Source organism: Lepus europaeus, chromosome 18, assembly GCF_033115175.1.
Source record: "Lepus europaeus isolate LE1 chromosome 18, mLepTim1.pri, whole genome shotgun sequence".
In the NCBI taxonomy this organism is placed as follows: Eukaryota; Metazoa; Chordata; class Mammalia; order Lagomorpha; family Leporidae; genus Lepus; species Lepus europaeus.
Genome location: NC_084844.1, coordinates 14,487,594 through 14,506,762, shown reverse-complemented (window position 1 = coordinate 14,506,762; position 19,169 = coordinate 14,487,594). Strand labels below are relative to the sequence as shown.

The following is a 19,169-nucleotide window of genomic DNA, read 5'->3' as shown; positions in this document are numbered from 1 at the left end:
GCTCTGAAGGGACTGCAGCCTGCACCCCCACGTAGGGCCAAAGCTCTGACATGAGTCACAGTCACCCTTTGCCAACAGCTCAGACAAATCCAGCTCACCCTCTGCCACTCAGATTCCAGGACTTCTAGAATAACCTGACTCAGGGAAACGTGAAGCAGAGAGCGAGCTGCAGGTCCTACCTGCACTGTCTCAACACAAAACCCTGCCAGCAGCACCAGGAGGCACAGGAGACTGCACGCCATGCAGTGGCTGGGGAAAAGCCCTTCTCCCAGCATGCAACGGGTGTGAAGCTCCCACACAGCTGCTGTGGTCTCTCCTGCCCCCAATGGCATCCCTTTCTCTGTTAAAGATCTCTTGAGGCCAAAGTCCACAGCTGCTACAAAGCAAATAAACACAAGCTCCAAATCAGGATTTCAATAGCACATGCATGTGAACAATCCCTGGTCAGCTTAAGTGTGACTCCATCCGGCTCATATCCTGTTACAGCCGGTAGGCAAACCACATGCCCTGAAACCAGCTGCAGAGCTCAGCAGATCTGCTAGGAGAGCCACAGGCTTGGGTTCCAATCCCGCCTTCACCACCTGCCAACGGCTAAGGTGTGTGGTGCTCACTCCTCAGGCCCTTAGTTTTCTCCCTATGGTTCACTCCCACCTCCTGCACCAGACCCCACCCCCCGCTCTCCACTCCAGCCCAGTGATTTCTCTCCCTGCTGGCGGTACTTACGGAGGCACGATTTGCACACAGAAAGGGGCACACATCTCAAGCATATGTTTGTTTTTAAAATGATGAATACTCACAACAGCAACTGACATTAAGCCCACCTTATGACCCAGGTGCAAGTACATGACCTCCTTGACCTCTGAACTCACAGGCGTGGAGCTCTCCAAACACTGAGAGGGTGGCAAGTCTGGGATGTGAGCCGAATCTGAGATAGGAGGCTCCCATCTCAGCCCCGTGCTCCGGCCCCCGACACGGTCATGGCAGAGATCACACCTCTCCTGGGAACTCCCCTCTCACGGAAGCTCAGTTTTCTGTTACTCGGCTCCTCTCCTGGTCTCTGGGAACTGTCAGGCTTATTCAGCTGAGCTTTAATAACCCCTGCCAAGAGCAGGCAGCAACTTGCCAATCACAGTTGTGACAAATGTTTGTTGACTGACCACAGGTCAGAAGGCTATGAGGATAAAATGAAATCTATAGAAAGCATAAGCAAGCAGGATAGGCTGGTTCACAAAATTTTGGGGGAAGTTGAATTAAAAGTTCATTTACTTTGGTGCCAAAAAATGCTGAAATCTACAGTTTTTTCATAATATGCATTTCCACAAACATTCTGAAGACCCCGTATACATCGATTTCAAAATGGTTTATACTAAAATAAACATTTTCAAATTACATTTTCCCATAAACTTTTTGGTTTGACTCTTTAGATTTTTTTTAAATAAATTTTATTTTATTTACTTGAAAGGCAGAGAGAAACAGCACTCCCATCCACTGGTTTATTAATGCCAGAGCTGGGCTAGGAGCTTAGAACTCAGTCCAGGTTTCCCATATGGGTGCCAGGGACCCAAATACTTGAGTCATCACCTGCTGCCTCCCAAGGTGCACGTTAGCCAGAAGCTGGAATTGGAAGGACAGCCAAGACTCAAACCAAGGTACACCAATAGGGGATGCAGGTATCCTAGGCGGCCTCTCAACTGCTGGCACCAAATGCCTGTCACAGAAAGAATGTTATGAGTAAAATATTGGGGTGTAGCAGGTAAAGTATCCCATTATGGGCTCCAGTTCGAGTCCTGGCTGCTCCACTTCCAATCCAGCTCCCTGCTAATGTGCCTGGGAAAACAGTGGAAGATGGCCCAAGTGTTTGGACCCCTGTAGCCACATGGGAGACTGGGAAGAAGCTCCTGGCTCCTGGCTTTAGTCTGGCTATTGCAGGCATTTGGGGAGTGAACCTGTGGATGGAAGACCTCTCTCTGCCTCTGCCTCTCCCTTGCTTTTCAAATAAGAAAATAAATCTTTAAAATAAAAAACAAAGTAAAATATTGTAGTTTTTCAGGACATACTTGAATTACCTACTTCTTATCTAGAGTAGAGAGAGATACTGTGTCTGGGGCCCTAGTTTCCTGTCTCCTGTCTAAGGCTCTTTCCAGACCATTATAAGCTTTGATAGGAAACCTTGAGATGTTCACAGGGCCTGCTTCTTGATCTACACCAGTCAGGCATCCAGGCTGGCCAGGCCCAACCCAGCTCCAGTCCCCCCTTCAGTCTGCCCCTGGAGGCACCTGACTGACCTGAAACCAGATCGCCCTTTCAGAAAGCGATCTCCCAGTGCCAACCTAATCACCTTTTCATGCCAGTCATCAGCCAGTATTTTCCTGGGACTTGACCAACTCCCTGGATTAAGCCGTGTATGAAATCTCTAGACTTCAGCAAGCAAATACCAAACCTTGGGAGCAGCATAGCATCTCCAAGGCCTTCACCCTGTTCACCATACAGCACCCAAACACCCACTGCTCCACTGTTCTAAAATTCCTAACCCTGAGTTTCTTGCAACTCTGTTTCGTTAGGAGACATGTGAGAAGGTATCCAAAGAGATAAAGCAAAGAGTTAACAACTACAACTCATCTCCTTCCAACAGCTCAACTAAAATCCTCAGAGATGCTGTCGACCCACACTGAACATCTCAGACAAGACTTGTTTCTTTCTGAAGCTCTGTTAGAATGGAGACAGTGCACACCACTGGGGACAATGACCCAGTCATGCAGGCTGCAGCTGTCTGGCCCACAGACTGGTCCTGTGACGGCATTTGCAAAAGGTCAGGGGTTTCTCTTCAATTCACTGCTGGATTTAGAAGATTCGTTTGGCTGAAAGTACAAACCACAATCTATAAAGGGGCCCATTTAATACTTGGAAAGATTAAAAGCTACAATTAACCTTTTGCAAAATAATACAGTCTGGAAGAAGTTTCATTGTGTTCATTTGCAGTTACAGTGCCAACCCGGAGTTCAAGGCCAATGCTCTCTTGCTGAGCCTGCTGCTGAGCTGAGGAGACAAAAGCTCCAGGAAGCTGTAGGAATTTCTCCTCTTCAGGGCACCTGCGGCAATGTTTTCACCCCATGGCTGTGCTGACACCCTACTCTGCCTGTCCTTCATATCCCTGCATCATTCCTTCCTCAGCTCTATCAGGCAAGGAACAAACCCTAAACACAAGAACAGAGCCAGGACCCAAGGCTGCTGCTGCTCAAAGTCAGCTCTGAAGCACGCAGAAGGTGATTTCTTCTTTTGTCCCTCAAACTAAAACTTAAGCAGGACTTTGTCATTGCCAGGCTGAGCTCTTTTGGTGTATTAATGGTCAAGAACTGGAGTCTTCAGTTAAAACACAGCATCAAAGATCATGGAGGGGCTGATGCTGTGGCACAGCGGGTTAAAGCCCCGGCCTGCAGCGCTGGCATCCCATAATCGGGCCGGTTTGAGTCCCTGCAGCTCCACTTCCAATCCAGCTCCCTGCTAATGCACCTGGGAAAGCAGCAGAGGATGACCCAAGTCCTTGGGCCCCTGCAACCACATGGGAGACCTGGAAGAAGCTCCTGGCTCCTGGCTTCAGACTGCCTCAGCTCCAACTGTTGCAGTCATTTGGGGAGTGAACCAGCAGATGGAAGAACCTCTCTTTCTCCATCTGTACCTCTGTAACTCTGTCTTTCAAATAAATAAAATAAATCTTAAAAAAAAAAAAGATCATGGAGATCAAGGATGAGGCAGAACCGTCTAATAAACCTCACTGAAGTTTAGACACAAAAATGAAAGAAGCAGACCTGCAGACCGAATTCATACTATGAATGACAGCCTCGAGCAGACTGCCAGCATTCAAAATAAATGCTGCTCAAAGATACAAGCAGCGGCCGGCGCCATGGCTCACTAGGCTAATCCTCCGCCTGCTGCGCCGGCACACCGGGTTCTAATCCCAGTTGGGGCACCGGTCCTGTCCCAGTTGCTCCTCTTCCAGTCCAGCTCTCTGCTGTGGCCCGGGAAGGCAGTGGAGTGATGGCCCAAGTGCTTGGGCCTCTGCACCCACATGGGAGACCAGGAGAAGCACCTGGCTCCTGGCTTTGGACTGGCGTAGCACACCGGCCGTGGTGGCCATTTTGGGGGTGAACCAACGGAAGGAAGACCTTTCTCTCTATCTCTAACTCTGCCTGTCAAAAAAAAAAAAAAAAAAAAAAGATTCAAGGAGCATTTTTCAAAAGCCCCTGCATCCATACTGTCCACATTCTCCCAAATCCTGCTTTAAGGTCATTTTCCTTGAAGTGTCACCAAAAGCACAGGCATAAAGGTAGACTGACCGGGAAAACAGCCTTGGTCCCAGATTTTCTGTTTTTCAGAGGAGCATGTCCCAAACTCAGGTGACCACAGAACTTTTTGTTTGTTTAAGATGTACTTTATTTGAAAGACAGAGTTACAGAGAGAGGTAGAACCAGCCATCTGCTGGTACACTCTCCAAATGACTGCAATGGCCTGAGCTGAAACCAGGAGGCAGGGGCTTCTTCCGGGTCTCCTACATGGGTGCAGGGGCCCAAGGACTTGAGCCATCTTCTGCTTTCCAAGGCCATAGCAGAGAGCTAAGTTGGAAGTGGAGCAGCCGGGTCTCAAACCAGCACCCATATGGGATGTGGGCACTGCAAGCTGAGGCTTTAACCTGCTGAGCAACAGCGCTGGTCCCCATAGAACTTTTTTTTTTTTTTTTTTAATTTTTTTTTTTTTTTGACAGACAGAGTGGACAGTGAGAGAGAAACAGAGAGAAAGGTCTTCCTTTTGCCGTTGGTTCACCCTCCAATGGCCGCCGCGGTAGCGCGCTGCGGCCAGCGCACCGCGCTGTTCCGATGGCAGGAGCCAGGTGCTTATCCTGGTTTCCCATGGGGTGCAGAGCCCAAACACTTGGGCCATCCTCCACTGCACTCCCTGGCCACAGCAGAGAGCTGGCCTGGAAGAGGGGCAACCGGGACAGGATCGGTGCCCCGACCGGGACTAGAACCCGGTGTGCCGGCGCCGCAAGGCGGAGGATTAGCCTGTTGAGCCACGGCGCCGGCCCCCATAGAACTTTTTAATGATGGTGCACTGACAGGCAGTAAGAGAGTAGGAGATAAGCAGCACTCGTTAAAGAATCAACCACTGCAATACCCAGAGTATGCTTTACATCAATCCCTGACAAACATTAAGTCCTATGAATAAGTGTTAAAATTCCAAGACAAACAGATCAGCAGGCCAAAGAGTAGCCTCCAAACTTTTCAGATCATACATTCGATCAGTTAAACAATTTTTGAGTACTTACCAATAATATATACCTTTACTTATTATAAGCTCTTTTTTAATCAATTTTTAGTTTTTTCTATTATGATAGTCTCATAACATCTTCAGCTGACATCTTAAGGTACAACTAGTACTAGTACTAGTACTCCTCCTCCTCCTCACACACAGACACACACACACCTATGCTCAGGTTGGGGCTCACTGTTTTTGACAATGGGTATAAATCCATATTTCAAATACTCTTACTGATAACTTCCAAGGTTTTTGGCCAAAGGTCAATATATGGTCACTTTTATGTTAAGTATCAGCAAGATTTATTTCTCTTCTCACCTAGAGAGGGTAAACACAGATCCTAATAGCAAAATATTTTCTTCTTGACAGTGTCTTCAGCAACCCATTTTGGACCCCAGTGAAAGCAGCAACAGGATGGCACAGTAAGTCAACAACAGTGGCCTGGCAATCATTGTACTGAGGGTTCTAACAGGCCAACAAAAAGAAACTCAAGTCTTTTTTGGCTGTGTAATGTGGTGGTTTTTTTTTTTCTCTTAAAGATTTGCTCTAATTTCTTAAGGAATTTCATGAAATTGAGATTACATTTGCAGGGGCCGGCACCATGGCTCACTTGGTTAATCCTCCACCTGTGGTGCCGGCATCCCATATGGGCACCAGGTTCTAGCCCCGGTTGCTCCTCTTCTGGTCCAGCTCTCTGCTGTGGCCCGGGAGGGCAGTGGAGAATGGCCTAGGTGCTTGGGCCCCTGCACCTGCATGGGAGACCAGGAGGAGGCACCTGACTCCTGGCTTCGGATCGGGATAGTGCCAGCCGTAGCAGCCATTTGGGGCATGAACCAACGGAAGGAAGACCTTTCTGTCTGTCTTTCTCTCTCTCATGTCTAACTCTATCTGTCAAATAAAAGAAAAAAAAAAAAGAGACTACATTTGCATGGTAGAATTTCTTCTCAAAACTGATAATGTCCTCCTTACAAAATTATTCTTTTAGGTATCAAAACCAAAGCCTGGATTCAGAGAACATTAAATATTTGAAAAACCTCTTATTATATATCTAATTATTATATATCTTATTATATATCTGAATATAGCACAACCTAAAGAAAAAAAGTTCTCCAAAACATGTTAGCCTCTGCAATGGTGCAAGCATAACTTTAGTTCACCTGGTAGGCTGTACCTTTCAAAAAGAGAGATACGATTGCTCTGAAAACTGACATCCTACTGCTGTGTTCTGCTGTTGATTTGTAAGCCTGAGATGAAAATTTGCTCATGAATGTGATTCAGAACAGTATCTGAGTCACACACTCAAACATAAATCCAAGAACCTTCTGAAATCTTCAGGAAGCTCTTCACCGTAAACATGGAAGAGTTAGTGCGCAAGAATGGCACTGAATTAAATATACTCTTGGCCAAGTGACAAGGACATTCTCTGGGAGAAAGGCCATCCAGTTTGGTTAAGATGCTCAGCAAAGGTCCAATGGGTAGGATGCTTAGTCTAAATGTCTTCCTTAAGTCTCCCCACATCCAACCATGCTCTTTCCCAGGGCGCCCAGCTCAGAGCATCCAGGTAGCTACCTAAAATAAGCACTCCAGAAGGCTACCATGCAGAGGCATTGCTATGTGACTCTGTGACACACCCGAGGCTCTCTGCCTGAGGAGAATTTACATGGCTCAGAGGTTTAAACAAGCACACGGTCTCCTGAACCCACCACGCTGCAAGTCCTGCTAGCTCTCCTAACGTCTGGTCTTTGCTTTCCTGTGCTCACAACACCTCATGCTCGGTGCTTGCAGCCCCCTTTCTCCTTGAGCTCCCACTCATTAAGAAGAAGCTGTGGAGGAGGTCCTATGCATCATGGGAGCTCTGTGACAGCTCTTGGCCACACAGACAGTACAGCTGCTGATCAGCCAGGGTCAGAGGGGGAAGTGGTAGGGGACCATAAAGCCACACATCAGTCTTTGAGAGCAGCTACTAATTGGCTGCACACTGGTCTTTTTGGTCTTGCATCCAATAAACTCATCATGGCTGCAGTGTCATTTTTAAATATCAGTGTCAGCAGTGTAGATGGAAGGTGAAAATGGCCCTGATGAAGCAAATAAAGCTTTACTTTTTCCTCCCTTTCCTCATCAGGTTAAGTCGCACAGAATAAAAACTGCCATGCTCCTTGAACGATCGATCTATGGAGCCAATGCTGGAGCCAGACCCCAGTCCAGGATGGGCTGCGATCACTGCCTAAGCCCATCAGTGAGAATTTACATGGCTCAGAGGTTTAAACAAGGTCTGAGCACCCAGCTCCCGCCTGACAGTTCCAGGCTCCGAAGTGGAATCTCCTTAGGCATAAAGCACATGGGATCCCTGCAAGGGGCTGGGCCTGTGCTCTGAGAGCTTTATCACAGGCAGGTTTTATAGCCCCTAGACCGGAGAGTTTTGTTTGGTTTTTAACGTTTCCATACCTGCCCTCAAGAACTGCATTATTATGTTCTCTATGAAAATTAACTGAAGAGGATCAGATGCACAGGAAATAACTCAAACCAACTGACTCTTTCGACTGGCCCTAGAAAGGGATGCACAGACTGGTTTTATAAGGAATCTGGCCCATCTCCACAACAGTTCACAGCCACATACCTGCGAGCGGAATGGCACTCCAGATGCCCTGCCATGGCTCTCTCGCCAGCCTGCCGCGCATCTGCCTTTCTCCTCCCTCGGAACGCAGGAGGGCAGTGCTACATGAGGCCTGCGAGACGAGGGCAGACCTGTGGCCAGACGGTTTCTAAGCAACAAACGTTTCAAATCCTGAAGCTATCTTGGAAAAAAATGACCCTCCAAAAGCTATGTTTTTAATATTATTTGTTATCTTAAAAGATCACTCCTATCAACTCTTTATTAGGTTTTATTTTTAAAGCAGGTCTCAGAGATTTCTTTCTTTTCTTTTTTTAAGATTTATTCATTTATTTGAAAGTCATAGTTACACAGAGAAAGAAAGAGAGGCAGAGAAAGAGAGTCTTCCATCCGTTGGTTCACTCCCCAACTGGCTGCAACAGCCGAAGCTCTGCCAATCCGAAGCCAGGAGCCAGAAGCTTCCTCTGGTTCTTCCCACACAGGTGCCAGGGCCCAAGGACCTGGGCCATCTTCTACTGCTTTCCCAGGCCATAGCACAGAGCTGGATCAGAAGTGGAACAGCCGGGACTTGAACCAGTTACCATATAGGATGCCAGCACTGCAAGCAATGGTTTTACTGGCTATGCCACAGCGCTGGCTCCAAGGGATTTCTTTTAAAAAGCAGTGTCACCAGGGAATGACAGGGCCAATACCGACTCACTGCCTAAACTTTCTGATAAAAATCTCGTTCACTCACTCATCTACCCGCCATTCATCCAACAATGACTTCCACATGCCTGATACACAGCAGGTGCTGAGGATACAGTGATGAACAAAAGCTCACCACACTTTATGGTGAATGGGGGACAACAGACAAGAAACATAGGACCTCAGCTCTGGCAGGTACCACAAAGGCGAGGTGGAGAAGCTGGCTATGCCTCCCAAACTCGAGCACCCCTTTGCTTAGTGCACATCCTGCTAGGAAGAAGCTGCCAGCACAGTAGACTTCCCAGGGCCCCTCATGTTCCGAGGGGCTATATGACTAGCTCACCCCAGTAGGATGTGAATGAAAGTGCCATCTGTCACATCTGGTTCCAGACATTTAGGAAGGTGTGCCTTCTCTTCACTTTCTCTTTCTGCCAGAGAACGGGATGCACAGGATCTTAATACCCTAGGGTAGGGGTTGGCAAACTGGGCCAGAGGCCTGTTTCTGTCAAGCTTTTTTGGAACCCAGTGACATCTGCTCACTCACATATCTCTAGCTGCATCCCTGCTATAGTGCAGAGCTGCAGGGCTGCCACAGAGATTCCATGGCCCCTAAGTCTGAAATATTTCCTATTTGGACCTTTAAGAAAAACTGCTGTGGCCTAGGGAGAGCCCTAAGACAGCAAGAGCCTGCACCCCTAATTTAATATGTGTAGGAGGCCACTCACCTGGGACACCCATTAGGGACTGTTATGTGGGCAAAAAATAAACTTCCAATTTGTTATAATACCTGGTGCTATCCTAACTCAAAGCACAGCACAGCATCCAGTGAGAAATAGCACAGAGGATGACAAATGGTCAAAGTCAGATTCCACTCTACTCTGTTTCTAATCACAACACCTGGGTCCTAAATTTAATGTTAATGCTGCTAAAAGGTTTACAGTGCCATATTTTTTAAATGGTTCCTAGGAGCAAGATCTCCCATTCAGTAAAAGTGATTAGGCCCAAAGAACATTCACATTTGAAATCTTTAGCTTGCAACACACAATGCCTCCTTCTAACCCATGGTACTGCCCCTTATCTAATCAGAGAAAGTAGCTAGTCAGGTTTCTAGAAGAAGTGTTGTACACCAAGCAAAGACCTCAGGCTAAAATATACTTTCCTCATTAGACATGAAACCATTCTAAATGAGATAAGGCTAAGAATGAAACAGAATTACCGAAATGATCAGTGTTCAAACATCAATTAGGAAGAATACTTGTAAGACAGCCTCAGATGATTTGCTCATTTTATAGCTGTCAGACTAGGCAAGCATTAAAGTACTTGTTCTCTACAAGGAAAATTCAAATATATTTTATTTAAAAGGCAGACACAGACACAGACACACACACACACATGTCTTCCATCCACTGGTTCACAACTCAAATGCTCTCAACAGTTGGGGTTGGACCAGGCTGAAGCCAGGAGCCAGGAACACCACACAGGTCTCCCACATGGGTGGCTGGAACCCAAGTAATTGAGGCATCATCTGTTGCTCCCCAGATGCATTAGCAGGAAACTGGATTAAAGTGGAGGTAGGACATGATCCCAGGCACTCCAGTATGGGATATGGGGATCCCAAGGGGATGCTTAACTCACTATGCCACAATGCTCACCCCAATTTTTTTTAAAAGATTTATTCATTTGAAAGGTAGAGTTACAGAGAAAGGAAGAGACAGAGAGAAAGGTCTTTTATCTGCAGGTTCACTCCCCAGATGGTCACAACGGCCAGAGCTGGGCCTACATGAAGCCAGGAGCTTCTTCAGGGTCTCCCACATGGGTACAGGGGCCCAAGGACTTGGGCCATCTTCCACAGCCTTCCCAGGCCACAGCAGAGAGCTAGATTGGAAGAAGAGCAGCTGGGACACAAACCAGCACCCATATGGGATGCCAGTGCCACAGACGGAGGCTTAGCCTATCACTGTGCCACAGTGCCAGCCCCCACCTCAATTTTTTAAAAAATTGTGGTTCTGGCCCCAGACCAGCCTGTGTAGACTTTTTAAAAAAATTATTATTTCCGGGTTGTTGCTGTGGTATAGGGAGCAAAGCTGCCACCTGTGGCGTCAGCATCCCATATGGGTGCCAGTTAAAGACCTGGCTGCTCCATTTCTGATTCAGCTCCCTGCTAATGTGCCTGGGAAAGCAGCAGAGGATGGCCCAAGTCCTTGGGTCCCTGCACCCATGTGGGAAACCTGGAAGAAGCTCCTGGCTCCTGGCTTCAGATCGGCTCAGCTCTAGCCACTGCAGCTGTTTGAGGAGTGAACCAAGAGATGGAAGATCTCTCTCTCTCTCTCTCTCTCTCTCTCCCTGTAACTGTGCCTTTCATACAGATAAATAAATCTTTTAAAAAATATTTTTTCTGAGTAGCAGAGAGAGGGAGGGAGAACTCCTACCCACGAGTTCAACCCCCATATGCCTACAATGGCTGGGGCTGGGCCAGGTGAAATTGAGGAGTCTGAAACCCAATCCAGGTCTCCCATGTCAGTGGCAGGGACTTAAGTACTTGAGGCATCACCTGTCATTTCCCAGGGTGCACATTAGCAGGAAGCTGGAATCAGGAGCAGAACTGGGATTCTAATTCAGGAACTCTGATATGAGATGTGGGCATCTTAACTGCTAGGCCAAATGCCTATTCCTGGAGCTAACATTAAGCATCCTTTTTTCTCTGCCAAAGTTAGCACTAACTTATTCAGAGGGTATATAACTCAGGTAGCTACAGCACCACCCTATCAAAAAAGTTTAGCAACCTTGCATCATAAGTCAGTTTGGCTCCACTTCACACATTAATGCTAACCTTAAGGGTGGCACTTCCTCAAAACGCAATGCCAGCTTTTCTTAAAAAGGAAAGGCTCATAATATGCTGCCATGAAAACCAAAAAAAGGGGGCCAGGCTGCAGAATGTATCATCCATCAAACGAACACTGAAAGAGTGCGTGAGTACGCATGTGTGTGACGTATATACACATTTGTGCAGAAAATTTTTTTTTCAAAGATTTATTTATTTGAAAGGCAGAATGGGGCTGACACTGTGGCACAGCAGGTAAAGCCACCATCTACAGTGCCATCATCCCATATGGGCGCCAGTTAGAGTCCCAGAAGCTCCACTTTCAATCCAGCTCTCTGCTAATGTGCCTGGCAAAGCAGCAGAGAATGGGCCAAGTCCTTGGGCCCCCGCAACCACGTGGGAGACCGGAAGAAGCTCCAGGCTCCTGGCTTCAGATCGGCGCAGCTGCGGCCGTTGCAGCCATTTGGGAGTCAATCAGCGGATGGAAGATACCCCCTCCCCTCTCTCTCTACCTCTGCCTCTGCCTCTATGTCACTCTTTTTTTTTTTTTTTTTAATTAATCTTTTGGGGAAGAAAAAGAAAAGAAAGGCAGAGTGACGGAGAGGGAGGGAGGGAAAGAGAGTGCTCTTCCATCTGCTGGTTTACTCCCCAAATGACAACAGCCAGGTCTGAACCAAGCCAAGGCCAGGAGCCAGGAGCTCCATCCAGGGCTCCCATGTGCAAGGCAGATACTTGAGTCACCTGCTGCTGCCTTCACAGGTACATTGCAGGGAAATGGGTTATAAGTGGAGCAGCTGGGATATGGACCTGGTGCTCCAATATGGGATGCTGGAGTCAGACATGCAGCGGTTTAACCTGCTGGCCACCACAATAGTCAAAAAAATTTTTTTTAATGAGGATATATACACCATTAATGGTAATTCCTTCTTGCTACTATGATAATCATTTTTTAAAAGTTTCATGTGTTTTTTAAACATTGACTGTGTATTTCTTTTGAACAGGAAAAAAGTCTGTGATATTAAAAACACAAACAGTATTTGAGCCCTGAAAAACTTCTTCCCTTTGTTTTTTTCAATAGAGAGATCATGCTGCCATTTTAACAGCATTCTTATGTAAGCAGAAAAGAGGAAAAACCTATTAATTTAACAGAGAAGACAAACAAGCTTTGAACTTGAAAAGCTAAAGGTTATAATCAATAACTAAGGCTCAAAACTGCTCCAGGGAAAGCAAGTTCTTTCCTATACTCCCACTGTGATGCAAAGACTTCTCCAGGCAGGCCCAGGGAGACACCACGGGGAAAGCAGGAAGAGGCAAACCATGGCTCCAAATCCCACCTCCATCACTTAATTAAAGAGCAGGAAAGTTGGGACAAATGACCCCTGAGTCTCCTCCTGTGTCTTAAAAAAGTTTGTGGAAAATCAAATTACAAGAGAAGTTTATTTTGGTGCAAGAAAACGCATTGAGACATAGTTTGTCATGATATGCCTTTTCCACCAACTTCTTGAAGTACTCTCATAAAACTGGAAGTATACCACTAGTGAGTGAAGCTGAATAAAATAACTTCGATAAAGCAGAGGTCTCTAAACTTTTCTCACTCCACACCCTTTCTGTACAAGAATACATAAATGCACATGTGCACGTATGGCTTACAAACTACATAAGCTACAACTATATGTTTATTTTAAAAATGTATTTATTTATTTATTCAAGAGACAGAGTATCTACTAGTTCACTCCCCAGATGTGTATAATGGTCAAGGTTGAGCTGAGGGTGAAGCCAGGAGCTGGGAACATAATCCAGGTGTAGAAACCCAATCACTTGAGCCATCACTGCTGCCTCCTGAGTGCAGCATTAGCAGGAAACTACAGTCAGGAGCTGGAGCCAGAAATCACCTAGACATTCCAATATGGGACATGCTTAACCACTGGGCTAAATGCTCACTCCCTGTACTTTTATATGGTGGATATTAGGAAACACACTATAACCAGAAGCCTTTAAAATAAGTGGGGGAGCAGCAGTGGCCAATTGCTGATTAATCTGCTTTCAATTTCTCCTCTCCTTCTCTGAGATTCCTGTATTTATAACCCATCTCCAGGATCTCAAAAATATCTAACCCTAACAGACCCAGCTATAACAAGTCCTCAGCAAGGTGCAATCCCTGGCAACTTCGCAGACAGACGGAAACAAGAACCAGATGTAGATGCTCTCTAGAGCTAGGGAGATCTCTGAAAAAGCACTTGGTGAATCGGCAAAACCTAAGCCAGAAGGAGGTTCTCGGAGCAGTCTCTTGGGTGCCTGGAGAATGAAGAGACCCCAAAGTCTTAAAAACACTGTGCCAAAACTTTTAACCATGATCCATAAAATGAAGCTAGATCTAACACCAGGCTGTATGGGAGGCGGCACACGTACCATCCAGCGGCTGGGCGGGGGCGGGCTTACCTTCAGGATTTCGGGTTCTTTGATATCCAGAGATCTTGTGTTCCAGTGCTGCAGATGCTTCCGTAACTTGTGATGTTTATGAGCACTTGGTGGTGTAAAAAACCAAATCACGCAAACCGCAGTCATGAAGCCTAGGCCAACCCCCAGGAGGAGGCCGCTCACGTAGTGGGGAAGGGGGAGGATGAGGTACGCATAGACACACATTATAAAGAAGCCCAGCGTCTTCACTGGCAACTCGGGGTGCTGCCCGGCAGCATCGGCCTCATCTTCACTGTCGAGAGCCGCGCCTTCATCCGCAAGCACCTCTGGCTGGACAGAGACGTCTGGGGGGTTGTCCACTTTACTGTCCCTGTCTGTGTCCAGGTCAAAGTCCTCGGTGTACAGCTCACAGAACTCTTCATCCTCTTTGCTCACCAAGGCCGACAAGGAGCACTTCTCAAGGACCAGAGAACTCGTCTTCAGGCCCAAGTCCTTCAAGCTGCTCACCTGGCAACTTTTCGGTTCAGCCTCTCTCGGGGGCTCCTCGAGGGCCTTTGTGAGGTCACCCCTGGGGATGTTGGAATCGCTTCCATAGCCCTCGCCCTCGGAGTCCCCCTCCTCCTCCTGGATGCTGTAGTTATTGCTTTCCAGGTGCCCGTTCAAACCGGACAGGTTGGAGAGCTCGGAAGCACTTGAAGATAAGGCTTTGGGCCGATGGCTGCCACTTTCTTCCCCTATAATTTTACTAAGGAGCTGAAAAGGCTCATAGATGACTTCAGAAAGGCGGCGTTTAGTGTCTTCAATTTTAGCCTCCATTTCGGGCACTTTAAAAAAAGAGCGGGTGTCAGAGGGAGAGGTCAGTGGGGAGGAAGGTGCAGTTTTGGAATCTCCACCTGTGTTCCGGGGCTGGGTGAACTGCTTGAACAGGTGCAGATTCAGTTTGGAGTCAGGTGACTTATAAGACACGGCATCCGACTCCTGCCTGGAAGTATCTGTGGACAGAGACTTGACCAATGTCTTCATCAAGTGCCTGTGCCTTGGGGGGTGTGGGGATTCTTTTGGCTCCACCTCGGTAGACAGGGACTTCACAAGGCTCATAAAGGGTTTTGCGCTAGAAAGGGTGGAGGATGAGGCACTGGATGAGAGGACGGGGGACTTGGAAGGAGAGGACAACGGGGAGGAAGAACTGGTTTTCTGCTCAGAGAGGGATGACACGCTGGGAGAGCTGGCTAAGGGCCGCGACGAGGATGACCCTGGGGACAGAGCCAATGGCACTGTACTTAATACTTGTGCTGCTGGAGGAGGCTCCAACAGCTTTACAGTGTTCTCAGAGACGGGCAAAATGGCAGGGGCCTGGGACACAGACAGTCCATCTGCCAGGATGGGCGAGGCAGCAGGGCCTGCGAGGTCATGGCCACCCTGGGGTTCAAGATAGAGGTCTTCCTTGGCTTCGAGAGCTGTTACAATGCTTTGGTCGTCTAGCCCCTCGGCGAGGTATTCCCTAAACTCCTCCTCCTCTTCCTCCTCCTCCTCCCCAGATGCCAAGAAGTGAATGGCGATGGTGTCTCGGGACACGGACCTCTGCACGTGCACTTTGGGGGCTGATGGTTTTGGCATGTCAATGGTTTTCTCGGCATGGCGACCATTCAGACTTGTCATTGCCAGCTTCACAAGGGCTCAGGCTCTGTGAAAACAGAGTTAGACAGTGAGAGAGAGAGAGACAGAGAGACAGAGACAGAGAGAAAGGTCTTCCTTCCACTGGCCCACCCCCCAAATGGCTGCCACGGCCAGCGCACCGCGCCCATCTGAAGCCAGGAGCCAGGCGCCTCTCCCCTGGTCCCCCATGTGGGTGCAGAGGCCCAAGCACCTGGGCCATCCTCCACTACCCTCCCGAGCCACAGCAGAGAGCCAGACCGGAAGAGGAGCAACCAGGACTGGAACCCAGCGCCCATATGGGATGTTGGCACCACAGGTGGAGGATTAACCTAGTGAGCCACGGTGCCGGCCCCTCTGGTACTCACTCTTTTTCTGGCTGACTCTGTGGGAGCTTGATCAAGCCACAACCTCTCTAGGTCTCTCAATCTTCATCTGTAAAATGAGGATCTAAAGTCCCTTCCTAGGTGAAAACCCCACCTGTTCATGTTACAGCAGACTGTACACAAGCCAACACAATACACTTGTAAGAACCCACCACGGATGACGAGCATGATGTTGGTTTTTTCTTTAATTTGAAGAACTCATTCATTTAAGTTTTCTACCAAAGAATGATCAAAAATGCTGGCAACTAACACCACCAATGGTGGGTGGGCAGTAGGGACATGGGAAGCAGCAATCCAGAGCACTCGGGAGGTCCTCCAGCGCAGACCAGGCTGACAGTAGCAGGGCCCAGCCACAACACGGACACATCTGCACATTTTCAGTGCCAAGTTCCTGAGAGAAATCACTAAAAGCTTCCTAACAAGGTTTTGCTCATGCTCATTCGTGACCCTCAGGCTCTCCTATCCCTGCAGAACCCTACAAAAAGGAAAGCTCTCATTCAACCAAACCAAACAATTTAAATCCAGGAACTGGTGGCAGCTAGAAAAACACGGCCTTGAGCCAGAACAATCCTCCCCTGTTATCTTTAAGCCAACAGGTCTGGAGGCTCAGCAAGGAAGAAAAATCCAGGAGCAACACATGTTTTTCATTTCACTGTCACTGAGTTTTACAATGGTAATTTTAAAAGAAAATTATAGGGGTAATTTAAAAAGAAAGTTTGCTACTTGATAATTCTCGGTAGGTTGAAAAGCAAACTCATTTAAATTGCTTTAATATCACAAAGGCTGATATGTAATGCTCTGCATTATGAGACTGCTTCACGGATAGCCGTGGCTACAAGTGAAGGTAACTGGGCACAAGTCCAAGCACAAAGTACACAGTTTTGAGGCTGAACAGGGTGAGTCAGTCCTTTGGAAAGCAAGGCAAGAGTGGAAAGACCTGACTGTATGAGGGTGGGATAGCCAGGGAACCAGAGCACAAAGTCAGGCCCAGCCAAGGCTAATGGGTAAACAGAAGTGCATCCAGAGGGCCTGTGGTTTCAGCCAGAACCCTGAGAACAAACACCAGCACCTGTTCAGAAAGCTGGGTTATTTTTTGTGCAGCAGCTAGCAGGGTCTACTTGCCCAATCCTCCTCCTCATGGCCAGGCCCCTGACCTGCCCGTGAAAGGGACTTCTGCTATCTTTGATCAGATGTCTCATAGTCTGTGTCAGTCAACAGGGCCCGAGCTGGGGCCCATGGAGAGCTGGGCACCAGGCAGACACACAGGCACAGGTAGTCTGGCTCACCAACTCTACTGTCTCTCTAGGGCTTAAACAGCAGCTTCGGGGGTTCACAGTCAATGCCATCAAATACACACTGACCAAAGCCTGGCTCCACTGTCCTAATTTTTATTTATTTATTTTTCTGAAATAAGCCAGGTAAGGCTCAAGCATCACTATCACTCTTTAAATACAATAAAACCTCAGGGCCGGCGCTGTGGAGTAGCGGGTAAAGCCACTGCCTGCAGTGCCGTCATCCCACATGGGTGTCAGTTCATGTCCTGGCTGCTCCACTTCCAAGCCAGCTCTTTGTCATGGCCTGGGAAAGCAGTAGAAGATGCCCCAAGTCTTTGGGCCCCTGCCCGTGTAGGAGACCTGGAAAAAGCTCCTGGCTCCTGGCTTCAGATCAGTGCAGCTCGGGCCCTTGTGGCCAGTTGGGGAGTGAACCAGCAGGTGGAAGACCTCTCTCTCTCTCTGCCTCTCCTCCTCTCTCTGTAACTCTGAATTTCAAATAAATAAATATATTTAAAATAAATAAATAAATACAAGAAAACCTCTACGTCTCTGCTCATGTACAAAACAAGGAGTTTAGATGGGAAACGAAGGCTGCTCCTAAGACCAAAATCACTGGATAATTGAGTGTTCATGATCTGGGTTCTACACAGCCCAGCAGGAGGTCATTCCCTCCTCCTCTTCCTGTGGACCACTCCCAGTCCCCTCTTCTTTGACAGCCCAATGGCTGACTGCCAGGAACAAGAGAACCAACCTCTCCCACAGTCACAGTCTTGCAGGACAGCCAAGGCCAAAAGGAAAGAGTACCTGATAAACATGGTTTGTCCAAGGGCACAGCACTGACCGGCTGTGGGAGGACAGTCAGACATGGCTTGCTGATACCTTCGCCAGGTGACCTACTCACGGCAGCATGCTGCCTCCTCCAGCAAGTCACATGTGACCTTCATTCCTGGCCTTGGTACCCACCCTCTGCTTGGTCACGGACAGTTTGCCCACCAGCTGAGAGCTCTGTTTTCCACCTGCAGCACATGAGCAGCCACCCTGAGAAATAAAAAGGGTCTCATTACCCATCTGACAACCGAGCACCATAAAAAATTACAAGCCTCCAGCCTTCTACCACAAGCTAAATTACTGCCAGGATAGAGGGAGGAAGGGAAGGTGGGAGAGAGAGAATGAGACAGAGGGAGAGGGAGAAAGGGGGAGAGCGAGGCAGAGAGAGAGAGAGAGAGAGAGAGAGAGAGAATGACACAGAGGGAGAAGGAGAGAGAGGGAGAAAGAGAGAGAAAGAGAGAGAGAGAGAGAGAGAGAGAGAGAGAGACTTTTCTTCAAGCCTTCAAAGTACCAAGAAAGGAAATATCCTTTCCTACAGGTCTCTGTCTTCCAAGCAGACCACAGCCCTGGGGTTTTGACTCTGACCTCTACATCCGGGGGGGGGGGGGGGGGGGGGGGGGGGGGGCTAACGCTTACATGGACAGTCCTGCCAGAGAAGTGTTTAAGCAAAAATTCTGACACCATCACAAGTGGTGCTAGAGATGAATCACACCCAGGCCCAGAATGGATGGGGGTGGCAGAGGCAGTGTGGAAAACAGACCTGGAGTCTGGTGCCTGGGAGGACAGGCTCCACTATCAGGCTCACCATTCTGCTAAAAACAATTAACAATGAACACAGTATTTTTAAAAAATCTGAAAAACTCTTTAAGCTTTGACAACCAAGCAAGAAATAACCAGGCAAAAACACATGAAAATGGGGACCCAGAGAGCTGAGATGTAAAGAAACCACGTTTGCCCCCAACGCTCTGGCTGATGCTGACAATCTGGAACCTTCTATTTAATGGCCTCCTGGTATACTAACTAGAGACTCCCACAATAAGCTGGGACCTCAAAGGGATACTCTGCTCAGGAACAGGTGAACCAAAGCAAAACAGCCCTCCCTTAGACTGGAGGCTGAGGTTTGCCTCCTCTGAAAGAGCCAGAGAATCTCAACTATGAAGCCCCTTCAGGATGGGCTCCGA

General features: G+C 48.0%; 1 protein-coding gene across 3 annotated transcripts in view; it reads right to left on the bottom strand.

The window, feature by feature from the left end:
• The window catches only part of TEX2 (testis expressed 2), a 120,525-nt gene that overhangs the window by 47,276 nt on the left and 54,080 nt on the right, over nucleotides 1-19,169 (bottom strand). Inside the window, exons 2-3 of one of the 3 annotated variants that reach the window (XM_062215465.1) lie at nucleotides 18,124-18,198; nucleotides 13,869-15,531 (exon numbers count right to left, since the gene is read on the bottom strand). In XM_062215465.1, the coding sequence (XP_062071449.1) occupies nucleotides 13,869-15,506 (1,638 nt within the window). In that variant the 5' untranslated portion in view covers nucleotides 15,507-15,531; nucleotides 18,124-18,198. Of the gene's footprint in view, nucleotides 1-13,868; nucleotides 15,532-17,964; nucleotides 18,080-18,123; nucleotides 18,199-19,169 lie in introns of those variants that run through there. The other 2 variants (XM_062215466.1, XM_062215464.1) reach the window with 2 other exon arrangements.